General features: G+C 35.5%; 1 protein-coding gene across 1 annotated transcript in view; it reads left to right on the top strand.

Annotated features, from left to right (window-relative positions):
- Positions 1–19,341, top strand: part of HOMER1 (homer scaffold protein 1) — an 86,978-nt gene that overhangs the window by 30,402 nt on the left and 37,235 nt on the right. Inside the window, exons 4-5 of the mRNA XM_088054403.1 lie at positions 3,148–3,240; positions 9,439–9,581. Of these exons, the coding sequence (XP_087910529.1) occupies positions 3,148–3,240; positions 9,439–9,581 (236 nt within the window). The remainder of the gene's footprint in view (positions 1–3,147; positions 3,241–9,438; positions 9,582–19,341) is intronic.

The following is a 19,341-nucleotide window of genomic DNA, read 5'->3' as shown; positions in this document are numbered from 1 at the left end:
TGCTGTAGTCATTCACACTCTGTTTGCCTGACTTCGAGTTCTAGGTTATCCTTGCCAGTGAAAATACATTGGGTTTTTTTTAATCTGCTTTGTCCTCAACTCTTCTTTTGTCCTCCCTCTGTCTCCTTTTTAATTACAGTTCTTTCAACTCCCTTCTTTTCACTGCCCTCAAGCAGATGTCTGGGACTTTTAAATATGCCTTTGACATAAAGGTGTATAATGTTGTTAAAAAATTCATCTGAAAGGCTACTGTAGACATTTTTTCTCAATTTATTCTTTGCTGAGCTGTTACTCAGAGTGCTGTTTTATGAAGAATAAGCAAATTTATTAAGAAAAAACACAAAATCACAGACCTTTTCTGAAGATTAGGGTGAATCTATGGGTCCTTTTCATCATACTGTTCCTGTTGTATTACATCTTAATAATTAAGCTGATATTCATGTGAGTTGCAATAGCCAATTTAGTTGCTACTTAAATTCCTAAAGATTAAACCTTTTGTGTTACTTAAAAAATTATAAACATATTTATGGGGAAAGAAAACTTTTCTTTAGATTAAAAGCTGTTCAGCAACTGGAATTGGTAGTGATATTTGGTTGGGAATCAAAAGACCTGAATTAGATCTGCCCTGTAACTTTAAAGAAATTGTATCTATATTCTCTTTCTTGTTTTGTTTCTCCTTCAGATTACTTACTCTCACTTCTGTGCATCACAGCCAGGTTTACCAGAGCACTCTGATACAGCTAGCACTTTAGGATTTTAAGTGTTTTAAGTTCCAGGAAGCAAAAGGCAGCCTGCAACCACAAAAAAAAGCTGGTCTAGTGTATGACCAATTTCCCCAGTTTAATGATGCAAATAATCACAGCAGATAAAGTAAACTGTTTATTCTCACATTATTGTCTGCATATCTTGTAGTACATGTTTGACTTTTGTGCTATTTGTTTTTTGTGCTCATGCCCCTGTCCTTCTGAACTAATTGTTAGGGTAGAGTGCAACAATGGCAACCTCTTTTCTGTACAATTATTGTGAATAGGAATTAGTGGAGTGAGACTGTCTGATGGAAAATTAATGGCTGTCTAATCTCCACATACAAACAAAGTATAGAGGAAAATTAATTAAACATTTATATCTGTTCACTAGGCCTTTTATCAATGTTATACCACAAATTCATCTCAAGACTGCTCCATCAGATGTTGGTGATACTTGAAAGATACCTGTTTTGGAGGATATTCACAGGACCACAATTTGTTAGCAGAGTCCCTCTTACTGCTGCAGTAGGAGAATCAGAATGTCCTCTCACTTTTAGGAGAAGTTGAGACTACTTTCTCATTTAGAATACATCTATGCTTTTGATAGTATCCTGATATATGAGAAGAAATACTCCTTTTAGGGTTTGCTCCCTTATCATCTTGCTTTTCTTACCTGGTTTATTTATTAAAACTTAAAGAATATGCTAAGTGGAAAGTGCCACCATGGTTACTGGCAGCAGCCTTATGTAGTCTCCATGCACAATTTTTCACCTTTTTCTTAATAAGGTGATCTTCCAGAAGAATTCTCCTTTCATACCATGAGATGTCATCCTTGTTATTGAGGAATTTTATCAAGAGAGAGCTGTAGTGATTATCCATCACCTGTTTGTCTCAAAGAATGCTAGAAGCTTTGTGAAAATCTCAACCAAACTGGGCTTTTTGGCTCTTTCTTAGAATACTGTCTATTGATCTATGATATTTTTTTTAAATGTTTCTATGGCTGTTATATTTACTGCCTTTTTCTTCAGCCATTTATTCCAAACCTCAGCATCATATTTGCCATTTAATAATTCTCTGATCTTAAGGCTGATTTAAATAATTACCCATGAGATTTTGAGGTTTAGGCACAAGCCTTAAAAAAGTATTATCCGGTTCTGGTGATCTGTTGCCAATTTCATCATCTGTTCTGAGACTTGTTTTGATGCTGGATTAAATATTCAGGAAAAAAAGGCTTTCAAATAACATAACAAATGAAAAACAGAATACAAGTAGAGAGAAATTACATTTCCTCTGATACTAGTAGCCTACCAGAATAAGCCTTAAAAACAGTAGGGTTTTTTAGGTCTTGCGTAGTAAATGAAGTTCTGATTGAAAATGATTGGTGAAGTTGTACCACACAAAATGTAGCCTTTGTACCTTATATATATATAGAGTGCAAAACTATTTCTTCATATGATGCTGCCAAAGAGATTTAGAAGCTTCTGGAAAAGTTTCTGATGTTTTTGCAGAATAATTTCATTCTTTAGCTGATCATATTAAGATAATGTTCTGTATAAAAGCAGTAGGACACAAAAACAAATGTGTGGCTGGCTTCTCTAGCAATTAGTGTAGTGGAAAGATGAGAACTATGAAGCCAATCTCTTTTCTATCCAGAGAAACCAGGCCCTATTCTTAACAAATTGATTTAATCTTTCAGGATTAAGGGGGCATATATTTCTAAATTGCTGCTTTAGCTATTTTCTGGAATAGGTACATGTAGCATAGAAATAAAGCCTCATAAGGCAGTTCCATGTGCAGTTTAATGATTTAGTGTTCAGTGTAGGCAGTTCTAGTTCAATGAATTTGTTCTTTAACTTGATTGATGTCAATTAACTTTCTAGAGATGAATACAGTATTTCCTTTTGTTTGCTTTTCTAATTAGCTATTTAAATTAAAAATGCAGTTAAAATTTGGGAAGAAATCAGTATTGTTTCAGTCATGAAAGAACAAATTGCATTGAAAGCTTTCCAGGCTCATGGTGACTGCATTAGGCTTCAGAAACAGATTATGTGTTGTTTGAGGAGGGTAAAATCTGAATCTGAAAGCAGCTATGCAAGGCAGTTTGTCCCTATTATTAGCCATTTCTGAGGTAAGTTTCTTAAAACTACCAGCAACAGATCATGCTTCATTGCATTGTCATTTTCCTGACATGTAAAGAGTGTGTATTATGCCTGAAAGATATGTCACTGTGCAACTCATTTAAATGAATATCTAATAAGGAGAAAAATTTTAAAAATTACTGACAGAATTTGACTTTGTGAAATGAAAAGTACAGCATTCTGTTCCGCATGTAATATATTATTTCACGCCTACTCTTTCTCTCTTTTCTTTTTTTTTATTCTTTTAACATATGTACCTTCAGTTTGCTGAAAAATTTCAGGAGTTCAAAGAAGCTGCACGAATAGCAAAGGAAAAATCCCATGAAAAAATGGAGCTAACAAGTACACCTTCTCAAGTGAGTCTTATTACCTGAATCAAGCATCATACTTCTTGTCTATGCTGCTTACTATATTGTTCCTTACATACATATGTGTTAAAAATTAAAGATTAAAATTAAGAGATTAAGATTAAAAATGAAAATTAATTTCTTAGTTACTGTGAATCCTCTCATTGGTCAGAAAGAGTGTCAAGAAAATAAAATACTTAAAAATACTTTTTGACATATACTGCAAATAAGTTGAAAGGACTTGCTTTATAATAAATTTGGGTGTTTTTTATATTCCTTTTCCTTTATTTCAGCTTTCCCAAGAAAATTAATAAACATGATTATGTAAATGAGCTATACTAAACACTTCTTGTACTATTTCCCATTGTATCCACTAAACTTCTGGTGGTGCACTGTAATTAACTTCTATAGAACAATTATTGCACCAAAAATAAAGGTTGAAACAGCAAACTATTTTTACTTATTTCCTACTGTGTAGTTTTCTCTTGTGAGATGCATTGAAGGAAGACAATACATTAACAGGCTGGTTCTGGAGTTTTATTACAGTTATCCATGATGTACAGGGAGAGTTTATAAAAAGTGTCTCAAAACATGAACTGAGTTAATTTAGGCATGATCAGAGAGTCAGTTACTATATTCATATTTATATTAATTATGACTAAAATTAATTATAAGTACTTTGAATTTGCTTTGAAAAAAGTAATCCCTTGAGGCTTTTATGCCCCATCTCCTGTATTCCCCCTGCCCAAGATTTTTGACTCAGTTAGCTTTGTTTTAAGCAGTAGTGGAGACAATGGCAAATCCTTCTCTTGGAGAATGCAACAGCTTCAAAACTACAGCAGGGATTCCTGAGTTGAGTAGACTGAACCTTTTTTCTGGGGAGTCTTTTTTCATTGAATCAGTGTATCTTCAGTGCTTTTTACTGTAATAGGCTCCTGCTCTTTGATGGAGTAAGGATGGCAGGCATTTTGCAGCATGCTGCACAAATAGTTTTATTGCTACCAGAAAGCTACATCTGGTGTCCAAGCAAGAGAAGTCAGTGGAAATCAGAACATACACAATGAACAAGCCTCATGTTTTCCCAATAGGCATTTTGCCCAAATGCTAGGCTGGCTATTGCTGCTAATGGGAAGCTGCTTGCTCCACTGAAATGGAAAGAAAATAAGGCAGGGAGTTTTATGAGTTTACTTTACTGTCTCTAAATTTCTGACAAATTCTCAGAGACAATGGGAGTATGTATTTCAATATTTTATGCTTGTCAGTAATATACACTTGACTTTAGAAACAGTGAAGTGCTTCACCCAGGCCTCTAGTTACTTGATGTTATAGGCAAAAAAATTATTATGCTTCTCTTTTGACATGTTGATTAATAATTTGGACTCAGAAGTTAAATCCGACACTGTCACATAGAGTGACTTATTATGTGGTTTGGATGTAAATTTGAGCTATTCACTCAGAGACAAGATGCTTTTGTCTTGCAGTTCATCAGGGTTAAAACTTTCTCCTAAACTGTGTGAGCTATTAATGTTAATTTTCCTGTACTGAGTTCTTTTTACAGTTGAAACCTAACATTTTACACTGTAGGCAATTACAGAAATGTTACTCTGAGTGATTCTATAGTGCCTATTGAGGGCTGCAATTTCATTATGGCACACTTAAGAATAATTTCCAATTCAGGCCTTACTTTTCTTCTCTTGGCTTTTCACTGTGTTGATAAGCTAGTGTATTATTCTGAGTAATACAGTTAGTGCAAGTGCTGACACATGAGCATAGTAGTCTTCACATACTAGTTCCCTAGAGAGAAGGGAATCAAATCAAGAGCTTCAGAGTTTAGAACAGATAAGAAGTGTTGGCATCATGGCAAACTCCAGCACTTCTGTGGTACTGGGCTCATTCAGTTGGATTTATGACTGGGGGGAGGATGGGTGCTTGGTACTAGGGAGGGAAGGTGGGGCCGTAGAGAGCACCTGCTTTCATTTTTGTCATCTGCTAAAAGATGGCTGCAAGGCAAACAATTCAATTGTTGCCTTTCTGAATCCTTTTAAAGCTCTTCTTCCCCTTTTGCATAGTGATCCATTGCAGAGGGTGAGGGTGAAAGAGGAATGAGATATTTTTAATGGTCAGTAAACACTTTGCAGGAACCTGGCTTTTTTAATGGCTTTTTTGGCAGCATTAACAAATAATCCCAAATTGACATTGGGAGGTATATAAATTCTATAATGGTAAATTAGTTATCTAAATGGATCCGTCCCTCTGCAGTCTTGGACATGCAGATATCTTTCTGTGTTAAATTTGTAATAAGTAGGAAAATACTGTATATCAAAACTGGAAAATATACATATCAAACTTAAATAGAATGTTTTATTTCTGTTGGTACAGCTTTTAAAAATGTCATTATTTACCAGTTAATCCAAGTACTGGCTATGGTACAGTTCTCACCCTCCCTACCACAGAATTCTAAAAGAGTAAAAGTACACTTTTCTGCCTCAGTATGCCCTTACAGATTGAATCTTTAGGAAATCTCTGTACAACTGTGTAACAGAAACACTGCACAAGACGTTTGATGTTCACTGTTGTTTGATGCAAGCCTGAAAATACCTCTGCCATATGTAAGTTTCAATTCTGAATCCCATTCAAAAACTTGGCAAACTGCAGAGAAAGAGAAATCAAGAGATAACAGCAAAAATATCTCAGAAATTTGGTATGTATTTGTAGTTCAAGTATTTCACAGACTCTAGACATGTTAAAACTTAAGAGAAATTTTGCCTAGAGTCCACTGGAGTTAGGTTGATTCTGTCAGGTGTTATGTGCTGTAGCAAAGTGTTGCTCCTATAAAGTGCAATGGCCTGGAGGTAGAAATTCCATGGGTTTTTCTGATATTTTGTTTCATTTGATGAAATATATTCTTTGGATTCTTTTTTTAATTTTTTTTTTTTTTTTTGTGTGTGTGTGTGTGTGTGTGAAACACATGTAGAAATAAAACCATACATAGCCTAATTTGCAGTTACTAAATAGCAGGAGTTCCTTTTCCCCTAAGCAATGCTGGTACAAATTTCAAACTCTTCATTCTCCCTGATTCTTTAATATTCCCTGTTGTCTGGCTGTCTACCAGCAGACTTTAATCTTCCAGAATATCAGATAATAGATAAAATCATCATTTACCTTAACTATAAAGAGAACTTAACTTGTTCAGAGAAGGACAGTGGCCTGGACCACCAAATTAGGAGAGAGATGCTGCTTTGTTATATAAAAGTCCCATTGTGTGCACTGCGCTTCCTTGAGATGAAGAATAACACATTGTTTCTGTGTCAGAGAACCTGTACTTTAAAGTCGTCTGTATGAAGACAGATTCATATCATAGTACACAATTTATCTATATTTGGTATGTCTGGAGGCTTTGGTCTAGAAAGAAGTTATCTATTTTAGGACTTCCAAGACCACCTATGCACATAGCTATATCATCTGGTGTCCATTTAACTGAGCCTTAGTTAATAAAAACTTGCAATCCTCTTACCATGTTTATTTAAAGCTGAAATACTGGCTCTCCTGCTCTACCAGCTTCTATTTCCCAGATCCATCTTGTAATATAGGGAATCATTTTGCTCTTGTCATAAATTCATGGATCTTGCAAGCTGTCCATAGTCTATTCTCAGTTACAAGCTTCCCCATGCACTTACACTTAGATCTGGAGTTCACTGAGCTGCATGAAGCAGTAGCCTGACAATTGTGTCCACCTTCCTGCACCTCTTTTATTTATTAAAAGTGACTTCAATTAAGGTTAAGTGAAGAACCAAATAGAGCAGCTTGTACAGTTTTCAGTTGCACCCCATCACTCTTGAAAGGCTTCATCCCAATCAGTTGCCATCAGAACCTCAGTTGTTTTTTTCGAAGGATGACTATATTCTGATAACTTTTTTTTTTACCCTGGTCATTTCAGAGCAAGACCTTTTTGGTTTCTGAAATTGTGGGATGGGTAGTTTAGAATGGTCTTGCCTGTGATTCTGAGCACCTCCTATGCAAACTGTTAGGAATAACTATTGCCTGAAAAGTTTTACAATCAGATTTTTTAATGCAAGACGTGTTTGGTTTTGGTAAAACGATCCTGGTTTATAATTTTTTTGTCAGTTTCTCTGACTTTGTAGAAGTACAAAATTTACTTCAGGCTTGTAAAACAGGTCACTTTCATAACATAATTTATGTTATGAATAATGTAAGTTCCATGCTATATGAATTTCTGCAACAAATGTTCCATACATGTTAGGGTGGTGGTAGCCGGCAGGCTTAGTGCCATTGCCAGCCAGTGCAGAGAAGCACTGTGAAGAACAGCTGTGCCGGGGAGGCGTATGGTATCCTTACTGAGACAACTTACTCAACAACTAAAATTACATAAAATAACAAAACAAAAACTTGTTTTTGTTAGTTCATGATTTTAGAACCACTGAGTTATTTTCTTTCTGTTCCTTTTAGTTATCACTAAAAGGTAGTTTGATCTGTGCTGTAATGTCTACTTGTTTAATGACTCTATCTGTATGTGGGTTTATTTTTTTTAAGATGTTGAAATTTAAGATGTCTTTTGATGAATACCCCACTATCGTGTTTCATTTAAATACTGAATATCACAATGTTATCCTCAATTTTGTAAAACCTGGAGTGGACATGTGAAGTTATAATGGTATGCAATAAAAACTTCATTACAGATGCACATCTCACAAAATGTTTCTAAAATACTTTTACTCCTCTAATTAATATAAAATGGGAACATATTATTTGTAAACATTTGTGAAAAAATCTTTTCAGTATAAGTGGCTTTTCTATTATATTTGATGCCTTATTCATAGTCAGCTGCATTAGAGTTGTCTGCAAATAAATTACTTATCAGGCAGGGGTAGTTCTGAATGTGTGAAAGCCCTGATAAACTGTCATTTTAGTAGAAGAGAAACACATTGAAAACTGAAGTTTCTTTTGCTCATGAATTTGCAGGCCATGATCTTTTAACTATTACATAATTAGGATGTTTTTCTACCTTAATTTTTGTTACTTCAATTTCATTCATATTAGAAGTCTGTGGAAGTCTGTGGAAGTACTTTATTGAAAAATAAGCCTAGATGGAACTTGTACGTTTTTTTTTCCTTCTATTGAAATATTTTTTGTGCATTCACATTTAAAACATTTTAATAAACTCTGATTTTATGTATCTGGTATAAGTGTGGCATAGGATTTTTATCTTAAAGATACAAGCTATCCAGATTTTTTAGGCTGTGGTATGTCATTTTTTAGACTATATAATGTAGATTGGGAAAAAGAAAAAATAGAAGAAAAACTTTCAGATGCAGAAAGTCTTTCATTTATTGTCAATGGAAACTGTGTATCCTATTGGATGCTTATAATATTAACAATAATAATAGTAGTAGTAGAAGACAAAACCATGTCATTTGTATAGAGTAATTTATTTTCCTCTTTAAATTGTCAATTCTGTTCTTTTTCATGCTTAAATGTACACACAAACGTGCATGCTGGTGTGATGAAGGGTAATGAAAGCCATGGCAGTGCCTTCTGCAACCATTAAAGTTCTTCAGGTGTCCAATTGCATGTGTATCTGTACACTTAGGTGTAGCTGGATTATCTTCCTCCCCAAATAATACTATAACCAGCAAGAGCTAGGCCAGACTAGCACGCCTATGAAAATTTTTTGCCTGTACTTTGCTGAACAAGTATTCTTCACAGATGGCTCATAGGTGAAACTGAGAACATGCCACAAATGGCCCTCCCTCTGTTTGCTTTGGTTAATTAACAGCACAAAAGCTAGATTTTGAAACAAATACCAGAATTGTTTGTTTCACTGCATTAGAATGTAAAGTACAAGACAAGATTTCTGAGTGTCAAGAATCATCCACCATGTATCAGAATGAGGGTGGAATGTAATTCCAGGTATGAGAGAGGTCTGTAATAAGTGGAAGGTAGGAACTTGCAAAGAATTCATAGGCCACATGTGTTTCATACAGGATAATGTGAATCTTTTGGTAATATACTTTTATATTAAATACACATGGTGATATATGACTATGAGGCATGTTGGAAATCTGAACATTATATTAATACTAACCAAATTTTGTGTATTGTTTAAGAATTAATGTTAGTGCTTTTATGTACATAACCTTTCTGGGCAGGTCAGTTTGTAATTTTAATGTGTTGTTTGTTTCATTTAAGGAATCAGCTGGAGGAGATATTCAGTCTCCTTTAACTCCGGAAAGCATTAACGGGACAGATGATGAGCGAGCGATGCCAGAAGTGACGCAGAACTCAGAACCAAGGGCTGAACCAACACAGAACGCATTGCCATTTACCCATAGGTACAGATTCCATTCCCACATCCTGATTAAGTGATACCTATCTCCTTCCTTGTTAAAGGGACCTTCTCCCATGTTTGGCGAAACAAAGCAAACCCACCTCTCACCCCAAAAATGGACTCACTTTTGGATTTGTTATATTTTTTCTAATTAAAAAAGAAAAAAAGAAAAAAAATCTCTTGGAGTAAGATTTGGGGAAACGTAGTTTAATCAGCCCTTGAATACTGGTTAGTGTAGGTGTCCCTTTAACAGGAATCAATATTTCAATGTCTGAGCTTTTAGTAAAATTACCTGCTTCATAGAATATTCCAATTAAATTATTTTTGTACACATTCTTTAAATGGCTGGTGGGACTGGATGTCAACCTTTCATTGAAAAGTTCTTGGAAGAAAAGGGACTCTTACACCATTTTGGGATTATAAAGTTTAAAGCAGGCTTTAACTGAGCAATTCTCTGAGCAGTTCTCTGAGCAGTTCTTCTCTACAGTTGTAAAATTTTTCAACTTTTTTTCAAAATATGTGAGAAGTGCAACTCTGCTTCAACTGAATTCTAGTTTTTGCACTAGGAATGCTGTTCTCTGTTCTTTGAGAAAGGTAGGACTTTTTATTTAATTATACAAATGATAAGTTACAATGGATATATCTTGCCTATTGTAAAGGAATTGCTCTCAATAAAACACATAATTTATTGGGACCATGGAGAGTAAGTGAAACCTTTAATAAAGTTACAACACAGCTAGAAATACGAAATTTATTTTTTAAGCATTGTGTAATTCAGAATTTAAGAGCTCTTGATCAAAGTTTGGGGAATACTAGCGCTTCAGATATGTAATGCAATTCAAAGTGAGCACAAGTGAAACCAAAATTGTGTAGAACATCTCAGTTTTTGTAAGAGAATAATACTGTTAAGCATCTGGAAAAAAATATGCATTTTTCAAATGAGAGAAACACTCTTACACTATTTTTTTTCAACAGAGTGATTCTGTTTATTTTTATACTGTCACCAGTGCATGTATTATATGTTTCAGAAGAAATGGTGCATTGTGAGAATGCTATGTGCATGGTGAAGGAGTATTACAAATGTTGCAGATCAATCTGTGTTCTGTAACAAGTTTGTTTAAACTGTTTGAGTATCAAAATTTTCTATCAATATTTTTGTGAAAAGGAGTTGTGATAAAGTCCACACGTGAATAGTGTGGTTTGCTCCTTTAAAAAAATGGTAGTTTGAAGATGTCCCCTCGGGTTCTGCAAATGTAAATATGTTTTGTGGAATGCCAATGTAGTAACTAAGTTTGCTCTCCATTGAACATTACTGAAAACACCTTTGAAATCCTGTTGTCATTTTTAATGTTATAGAAAAGAGTTTACAAAACTTTTACATGCATTGCATTTTTCTATCTACTTAATGTACACAGTGTGAGTGCCTAATTTTAGGTTTTTGTCCTGTTAGATATCAGTAGCTAGAATTAATCTTCCAACAATAACTGCATTTTGAGGTTTACTTCTTGTTCATTCTCAAAAGACTGGTGTTTTGTCCTGCTAATGGTAGCTTCAAGTTTGTTAGTGAACTATTACTGAAGAAAACCCAAGTTTATAAACCTCTTTGAAATAAAGTAAATTTTGGAATAGGTAAGGACTTTATTATAAATAAATAAAGATGCATGAAACACATGCACAAAGGAGATGAAAAGTGAAGCCTCCAGGACTGTGTTAATCCTGGTTAAATGGGCATGTTTTTCTAGAGGTTTTCATAATAATAAATTGGCAAATAGGTAGACACACCTATCTGCTTGTTCTGCCTAAAAGGGTGCTCTCTGCAGGCAGTCTGCTTGCTCTGACTTACAAAGAAAAAAAATTTAAAACTTTATATCCTAATTATTGGAGACTTCCTGGATTTCTCATGTGTCTGGAGTACAGAAAGGAACTGTGCTTCCCATTGTTCCCTGCCTTTCTGATGAGGTAGTGTGTTTGTGGCACTCCGTGTGCGATGGAGAAGAGTTGCTGAACTGACCCCTTTCCTTTTGCACCCTGGTAACTTCTGCTGATCCTGAACCTTTTCCTTCTGCATCCTACGTTTCAGCAAAGGTAAAGTTTAGTCAGCACTTCTGGGTGAGGAGGGTAATGCTGCAAGGACATTTGAGTGTTGTCTTGTTTGTGGCATTTCATTTATTTGCCTTTAGTCCAGGAACTGTTGATCAACCCCTAGGTGCTTTTCAGAAGAAAAGGGACTGTGGATTTCCCTGCAGTGAGTTTAGCTGTAGGGCACCTGAGTGTCACCCAGGCTGGTTTACACCACACTGAAATAACACTACCATAGCAAGTTTGTTTATTCAATAAATGGGAAAGCTCCATTAATGCCATTAATAATACTCTGGCATTAACACTAGATTAATACTAGATACTTATCGTGTGAAGAATGAAAAGGTGTGGTCCTCAGTGTGTGTTGTAGCACATGGAAGCAGGCATGGGGTGTCACAGAAGGAGCCCAGGCAGTCATGGGGCAAGTGTTGTAGCTTCTTGTGCAGGATGAGGTGAGCAGCTCTGTGTGGCAGCAGTGGCTGGCCAGGTGAGAGCTGTGACTGCCAAGAGGGTTGTCAAGCACAGCAGAGCCAGTGCAGAGGAGAGGGCGGAGTAAAGGTTTGAAGGGGGCTACTGTCAAAACAGTGATTCAAGTAAGGGGTTTCATGTCCTTGTATGAACTGGAAGTCTGACAGGAGAGGAAAATATCAGAAATTGCAGGTGTGAAGGTCGTGCTTTAGTTTATATCCTACTGCTTGTCTTTTGTAATCTGCACACCTGAAAAACATTGTTGGATTTTGTTACAGCATGTCTTTGCTGGCCAGATGTGTTTTTTTCTGCCCTTTAGGTCTTAGCATAAGTAGCTGAGGTCTTTGTAGACTACTTTTGTATTTATAGTTATTTTCTGACCCCAAAAAAAAGCATGGCTTCAGTCATCAGAGTTTTACTAGAACCCAAACATCTTATTATTTCAGTAAATAGTTGTGAGAATTGAAATTAACATTCTCCAGAATATGTCTAAATTTCCATTAATATTCATTGAGCATTACAGTGCTGAAATCTAGTTGCTTCAATTTAATTCTCATGTGGAAAGTCTTAGTGCTCTTCACAAGCCATGTAACTCAGATAACTGCTTGAGATGAAAGTGTACTAAACAGTTACAAGTCTTGCACCAAAGATAAACTATTTTATTTAAATATCTAGCCTTTTTTTAAGCTATGTATGATGGTTAATATTGAACAATGAAATAATACTACTATGAACTCCCACATCATATAATATTCTATAGCCTGAGCACTACCGTCATAGGTAAATGTTGCCAGAACAAATTAAGTAAAATGTAGCCTAAGGAATGGCATTTGAATTTTTAAGTCTTTTCTGCAACACTGATCAGTCCTTTTCTGAACAATAGCAAGTCCAAGAAGAATTTTTCCTAGCAAAATATATCTATTTCTGTTCATAAGTAAAATTTAGTTTCTTCAGATTTATTTACTGTTTAAAAATATTTTCCACAATCTTTAAATTGTAATTTTTTTTGTCTTTTTCTCCAACTGAAAACTGTTGGTTATAAAGTGGGGTTTAGAGAGAAAAAAAAGTTGCTAAAAAAATTTTACTACTACAAGCGTGACTGACTTTTAAAGTTTTCACATGACCAGGAATTGTCTACTATGCACCATGAGGATTAAAACTTTTATTAAAACTATTCAGTTTTAATATTTGAATTATATTCTAAGGCTGAATAGTGTATCTGATGAACTTTGCAAGTGCTGCTTTTTGATAACTATTGAACTTGCTCGTTCACTCTTGAAGAGAATATATTTGCTTATAACAAGCTTTATTCCATTTTTGACACCTTAAGAAGCTGATAAAACACATTTTCAGAATGAAAATATAAGAGGATTCTTCTGGGACAAACTGAAAATCTTCAATATCTTGTCAACCATGACTTGTTCCTGTTACCTCATTTTATTTTGTAATACATAAACTTGGAATTTCTATTGCGTAATGTTTTGATCAGACAATATATAATGTGTGTGTTTGTTGCTTGTTAGTTAAAACTCCTATTTTTGTATTCAAGTTTTTAATAGGGAATTTTGACTCATTGCCTTAGTGAAAACTGACTTAATTTGAATGATGCTTATATCTTAGATATGTTATTGTCTAGATAGGTTACTATTTAATAATGCTGCATGTAAATCGAATGCTGTACAACAAAGAAAAACCAAAAAGTCTTGCTGCTAGGTCATGCTCTTTCTCTGAGTTTTCATTAAAAGTTGTATATAGAAATCTCTTCAGTAGATTTTTTCACTGTGTGTATTAAAACTACTCACTTCTACAAGTTTAAATATTGTAGTTGTGTTATAGTAGAGGTACTTTGTGAATCAGGCAGAACTTCTACCTTGGCTTTAAGGAAAATCTTTGAGTTAATAATTATTGGGGTGTTTTGTAATTTAAATTAAACTCAAATCCTAGTATTTAGGTGCTTATTACAGAGTTATGCTTCCTCATCAGGTAGTCCTGGGGTGTGTTTTGCTTTTTAAAAAATTCTTGGGTTTGAATGTTATTTAACCTGATCAGAGGATATTTATTGTTGTGAGGGAGCTCACAGGCTGTCTAATCAAAGCTCCTGCTCAAAGAACAGCTATGAGGTGAGATCAAGCTGCTCTAAACTTTATCCACTTCAGTTTTGAAAGCATTCTGGACTGTAAAAGGGTAAAATCAGGCATTCTTTTGAAAGGTTTCTTTATAACATAAAAGGCAGCAACTTCTTCACATTGCACAATATTATAGTGAGCTGTGATATTTTAGGGCACACTAGAGGAATTCTGCAAAATTCAATTGCTCTGTTGAACAAGGTTATTATTTCTTGTGTCACAGTCAGAGAAGAAACTCGAAGGTGATATGTTCAAGCTGTCAGTGTAAGCAAAGAACTGGTTAATATAGAAACTTAGACCTAGATCTGATTTGCCCTCAACCAACATTTTTTGATGTTACGAAGGCCAGCTGTACTGTTCTTCTGGCCTCTTGTGCTCTACTGTCATGAGCCTGGTGCTGACCCCTCCTTCCCTGACCCAATTCCCTCTGCTTCCCAAACTACTGCACCTTTGCGTAAGCTGCTGGAATCTAGCTCAAGTAGGGTCTCCTTCAAAATAAAAGTTCTTGCTAGAAAATTAGTAATTTGAAATGTAGCTTTTTTACACACACATTGTGTTTATGTACTTATTCTTTTTATGTCTGACTTCCCTGATTTTGTCAATTTCTGATGATTCTTCAAGGTCTTTTCAATACGTAGTAAACCATTTTCGTAAGCTATCTCTAGTAAGGGAAGGAGAGGTAGAGAGGAAGATTGTCCATGTTATATGTGTTGCTTAACTCTTCAAAATTAAGAAACTCTGAACCTAGTAGAGCTAATTTTAATAGCTGGGGAAACAGGTGAAAGCAAAAAACTAAAAATAATCTAGCGCTTAAGAGAGTAATTTCACCATCTTCCATATGCACCTATGCATGTTCTTATTTAGGGTATGTGAATTGCTTACTTCCTGAGGTTTATTTAGTGAGAACTCCAAGAGAATGATGTAAATTACATGAGCTGGGTGTCTGAAATTACTGTCCTCAGAGACAAGAAAGTGCTCTTGAAATGTACTTGTCAAGTACATTCTTAGAGGAGGAATATAATCCTTATGCAATTTATATAAAAAAAAACCCACAGAAACAACAAAACAAGCCAAAACCATACTACTTTTACTGCATGATATTCCCCTCTTTAATCACATACACAAGAGAGAAAAAAAACCAAAACAAAAAACCCCAGTTAAAACCAAAAGAAAATTATCATGCTTAAGGAATGAAATTCTGTTTTTGAAGTAAATCCATTGGGTTCAACCTATTCAAAGTATGGATAACATTAAAGATTGTTAGTACTTCAGCAGCTGTAAACTTTGGCTTTGTGAGTTGGGATATGTGATGCTTAACACTAAATCCTATTTGGTAGGGTGAGTGACTTGGGTTGGATTTTTTTGTTACACCCATTATTTAACAATCATTACTTTTGTTAATATTCCCAAAAATACAATTTTTGAACTGCATTAATTCATTTTAGGAGTCTACTCTTAAGCATGAAGTCGCCTGTTCTTGTCATTTTTAGGCAGCTGTGGAATCTCTTTATTCTAGATTTTCCATGTAATTTACTTGAATAACAAGCTTTTTCTGTTGTGCATTTTGATACCAGAATACTTGTTTAAATATCTGAGCAGTGTCTGTGGGGTTTGTACATGGTTTGATTTGTACATAATATTATTTAAAATCTGATGGATTTTGAGTTCTAGGTTTAAGCACCATCATTTTTTAAAAGCATTATTAAAACTGTAGTTGCAGAAGATCTTATGTAGACAGTTGATGCCTCATGTCTTTACTCCTCCCATCCCACATTGTTTAGTGTCATTATAGGAAACCTTTCAACCAGTAAGAAGGGATTACGTGTAAGGATTAGGATTAAGGGGACTGCAGCACCTTCTCTATGAAGACAGACTGAGAAAGTTGTGGCTGTTGAACCTGGAGAAGAGAATGTGGGGGGACCTCATAGTGACTTCCAGTGTATGAAAGAGCATATAGGGAAGTCATAGAGAACTCAGTTCATCATGAACTGTAGTGATAGGACAAGGTGTAATCAGTGCAAATGGAAAGACAGGAAATTAGGTTTCCTTTGAGTCTGCTGAGGTACTGGGGCTCAGGTTGCCCAGGGAGGTTGATGTCCTAGCCCTGGCTATGTTTAAAGCCAGGCTGGACAAAGCTTTAAGCAGCCTGGTGTAATGGGAGGTATCTCTGCCTGTGGCATGGGGGGTTTGGATCTAGATTATCTTAAGGGTTCTCTCCAACTCTTAGCATTCTGTGATTTTATGATTCTATAAATTGTAAACTGAACGTTCCTGAGGCATCATGAAGTAGACTAAAGTCCATAATATATTAGACATCTCTTTGGGGTGTCTTTTAAAGATTTTTTCTGAAGGCTGAAAATTGTTGTTAATATCAAAGAGAACAGATACACCAAAGAAATGTGGCAGGTCACAGCACACTATTCTCCAAGAAAACAAGCAAAAAAACTTAGAGAGGAAATAGCCACTTTGTAGAATTGCTTTTCATTTTAAACTGTGGAAAGATTTAGCACTTTGAAACTACAAATGTCAAGCTTTCTTTGCATTGGAAACTTCACTGCATACTTACCATTTTTCAGCCTCCCATTAAAGAAACAAAACCAGAAAGCCAGTAATACCTGAAGTTGCCAGTGAAGAAAAAGCCAAAACAACCACATAGCTATTGATCTTCTGAGTCTCAATGGGTTTTCCAAAAGTCTTGACCTTGAGAAGAGAAGCCTTTTTTAAAAAGAAAGAGGGAATGTTTTGCAGGATAAACATGTTTTTCACCAAATCTCATCACTCAAACATCACAGGCTTCTCCTTATTGGCTAGGAAAGGAGACACATGAAAGTATTTCAAGACCAACATAGCATAAACCACTCATGCCTGTAAATTCAGCCTAGGATTAACCCTTGATCAGAAAGCTGCGGGCTTTCTTTAGAACCTAAAATTTGGACTATTTATAATGAGACTTTCTTATGGCAGTTTGTTCTGCAGGTAAGAGTATCACACAGTTGGCACCCATCTGCACGCATGCATGCTTTGCCTCACCAAAGAGACCTCTTCAGTGCCCCGTCTTATGCCCCAGCAGCCACTTAGAAGTGTATGTTAGAAAATAAAAGCTCCTAGTAGCTGGTGTGTAGCTTCTTTGTTTCAAGTGCAAGACACAGTCCTCTTACCAACACAAAATGAAGTGCTTATGCAGCCATCTATATGGATAGGCAAATGCTAAAGAAACATTTCCAGAGTTGTTAATTTACTGTTTTCTGTCTCTAAATTGACTCTGTCATTATGATGTGTTTCTATGGCAAGCAGGTTGGAGCTAGGTGATCATTAAGATCTCTTCCAACCCAAACCATTCTGTGATTCTATGATAAATAAAACAAGCTTGAATCTTTCAGTTAGAGGCTCTTTACAATTGTAGGGTCTTTATGTTTTCAAGTCACTTGGCCTCTCTACCCTGCACCAGGCATTGTGTCTGTTTTGCCTGCTCCCATGTTGTTTTGAAACTTCTATGTGTTGCTGTTCCTTATCTGCCTGATTTACTCTTAAGAGAAAGGATGTATATTACACTTTCTAGGCAGTGGGGCCAAACCCAGTAGAATACTTGAAGAAAGTATTTTATAAAAGAGGGACAGGATAAGAAAATAGCCCATAGCTGAGTTTTAGCTCACTTTTTAGCAAAAACAAAGCTTCATTGGATGGATACGTCAGTCTAGATATTTTTTTCTGGTACCAACAAATTACTCTGCCTCCTGTGTTATTTGAGTTGTAGTGAAGGACCATGAGATATGCACACATCTCATATGAGAAACTGCACATATAGATTGATGTCTGCTTCTGAAGTTTTATGTATATTGAGTATCTATGGTTTCATGTGCCATCTGGTAGGCCTGATGATAAGCAAACAACTATAATGACAATGTTAAAGAAGGACTAATTAATTCCTATTCTTGAAACAGTGTAGAACTCCTTTTTCTCAAACTTCCAAGCAGAAAATAAATAAATAGAACTTCATCCTTTACCATCTCCTGTTAAAGAGGAAGTGACCAATTTAGTCTATGGATTTTTATATTCCTTTTAGAGTTTGCTGTATTGCTCCCTTCCTATCTGCCCTCTGTCCTTGGGCAAGAGATACATTCTGAAAACGGAAAGGGGATGGCTGGCACCATCTTCTGCAAATATTTAAGCTTGAGACCCAATCTTTCATTTTGTTTTTGATGTCATTTATGAGAATAGTATTAGATAGGTGATAGGGCAATTTACATTTCATCTTACCAGAGATACAAGATGCCAAGCATCTTCAGTCATGAAACATTTCCACTTTGAGTCTTGGTGAAATGCTAACTGTGGATTCCCTGAAACACACAGCATGGATTCTTTCATCCATTGGCTTTGCCATTTATAAAGTGCTTGGATGGTGTTAATGAAGCCCATATGGATGTCAAGTAAGCTAATTTTAGTCAATTAGATACCTCAATACTAGATGATTAGCATGAAAGTTAAAAGCAATGAGAGCTGGCAAGAGTTGCTTAAGTTATTAATTTATTCTTGTGGAAGATAGGTAGAAGTGCTGCTATACAAAATTCTGCATAGGTTAAGAGGAGGCAGAAATGGTGTCAGGAGGTGTGAATGCAGCTCCTGTTCCTTTGCTACCTTCCCAGATGCCAGAGTAAATCTTCAGAATTGACAACTTGTCAATTGACAACTTGAGCTGGTACAGGCTCCTCCAGAAGTTGCACAGAATGGGGAATATGGGATAGAGTTGCAAGAATGCTCCTGATCCTGGAATATTTTTCATTCACAGGCACAAATGTCTTAGGAGCTAATTTTGTTGTGCCTTTTGACTTCACCAGTTCAGAGCCAGCGTACAGTTGTCTGTATGGTGCAAAAAGATGATGTTGATGAAGCCACTTTCTGGTTTTAGATATTTATTGGTAAGCTTCAGTCGAATGGATTACCTCTGCCCAATTTTTAAATAGGATTATTTAATGTTTAAATGAATCACTTATACAAAAAACAGCTTTCATCTAAGTTATTTGTTCTAGAACTTACCTGAAATTCAAAAAATCTTTGTGTGTGTGTGTATGTATGTATTTAAGATGCATATAT

This window comes from Pseudopodoces humilis, chromosome 4, assembly GCF_049639895.1.
Source record: "Pseudopodoces humilis isolate 2021_Gansu_Grassland_sample_001 chromosome 4, ASM4963989v1, whole genome shotgun sequence".
NCBI lineage: Eukaryota > Metazoa > Chordata > Aves > Passeriformes > Paridae > Pseudopodoces > Pseudopodoces humilis.
The sequence above is the reverse complement of the archived record's forward strand: the minus strand, read 5'-3'. Positions and strand labels throughout refer to the sequence as shown.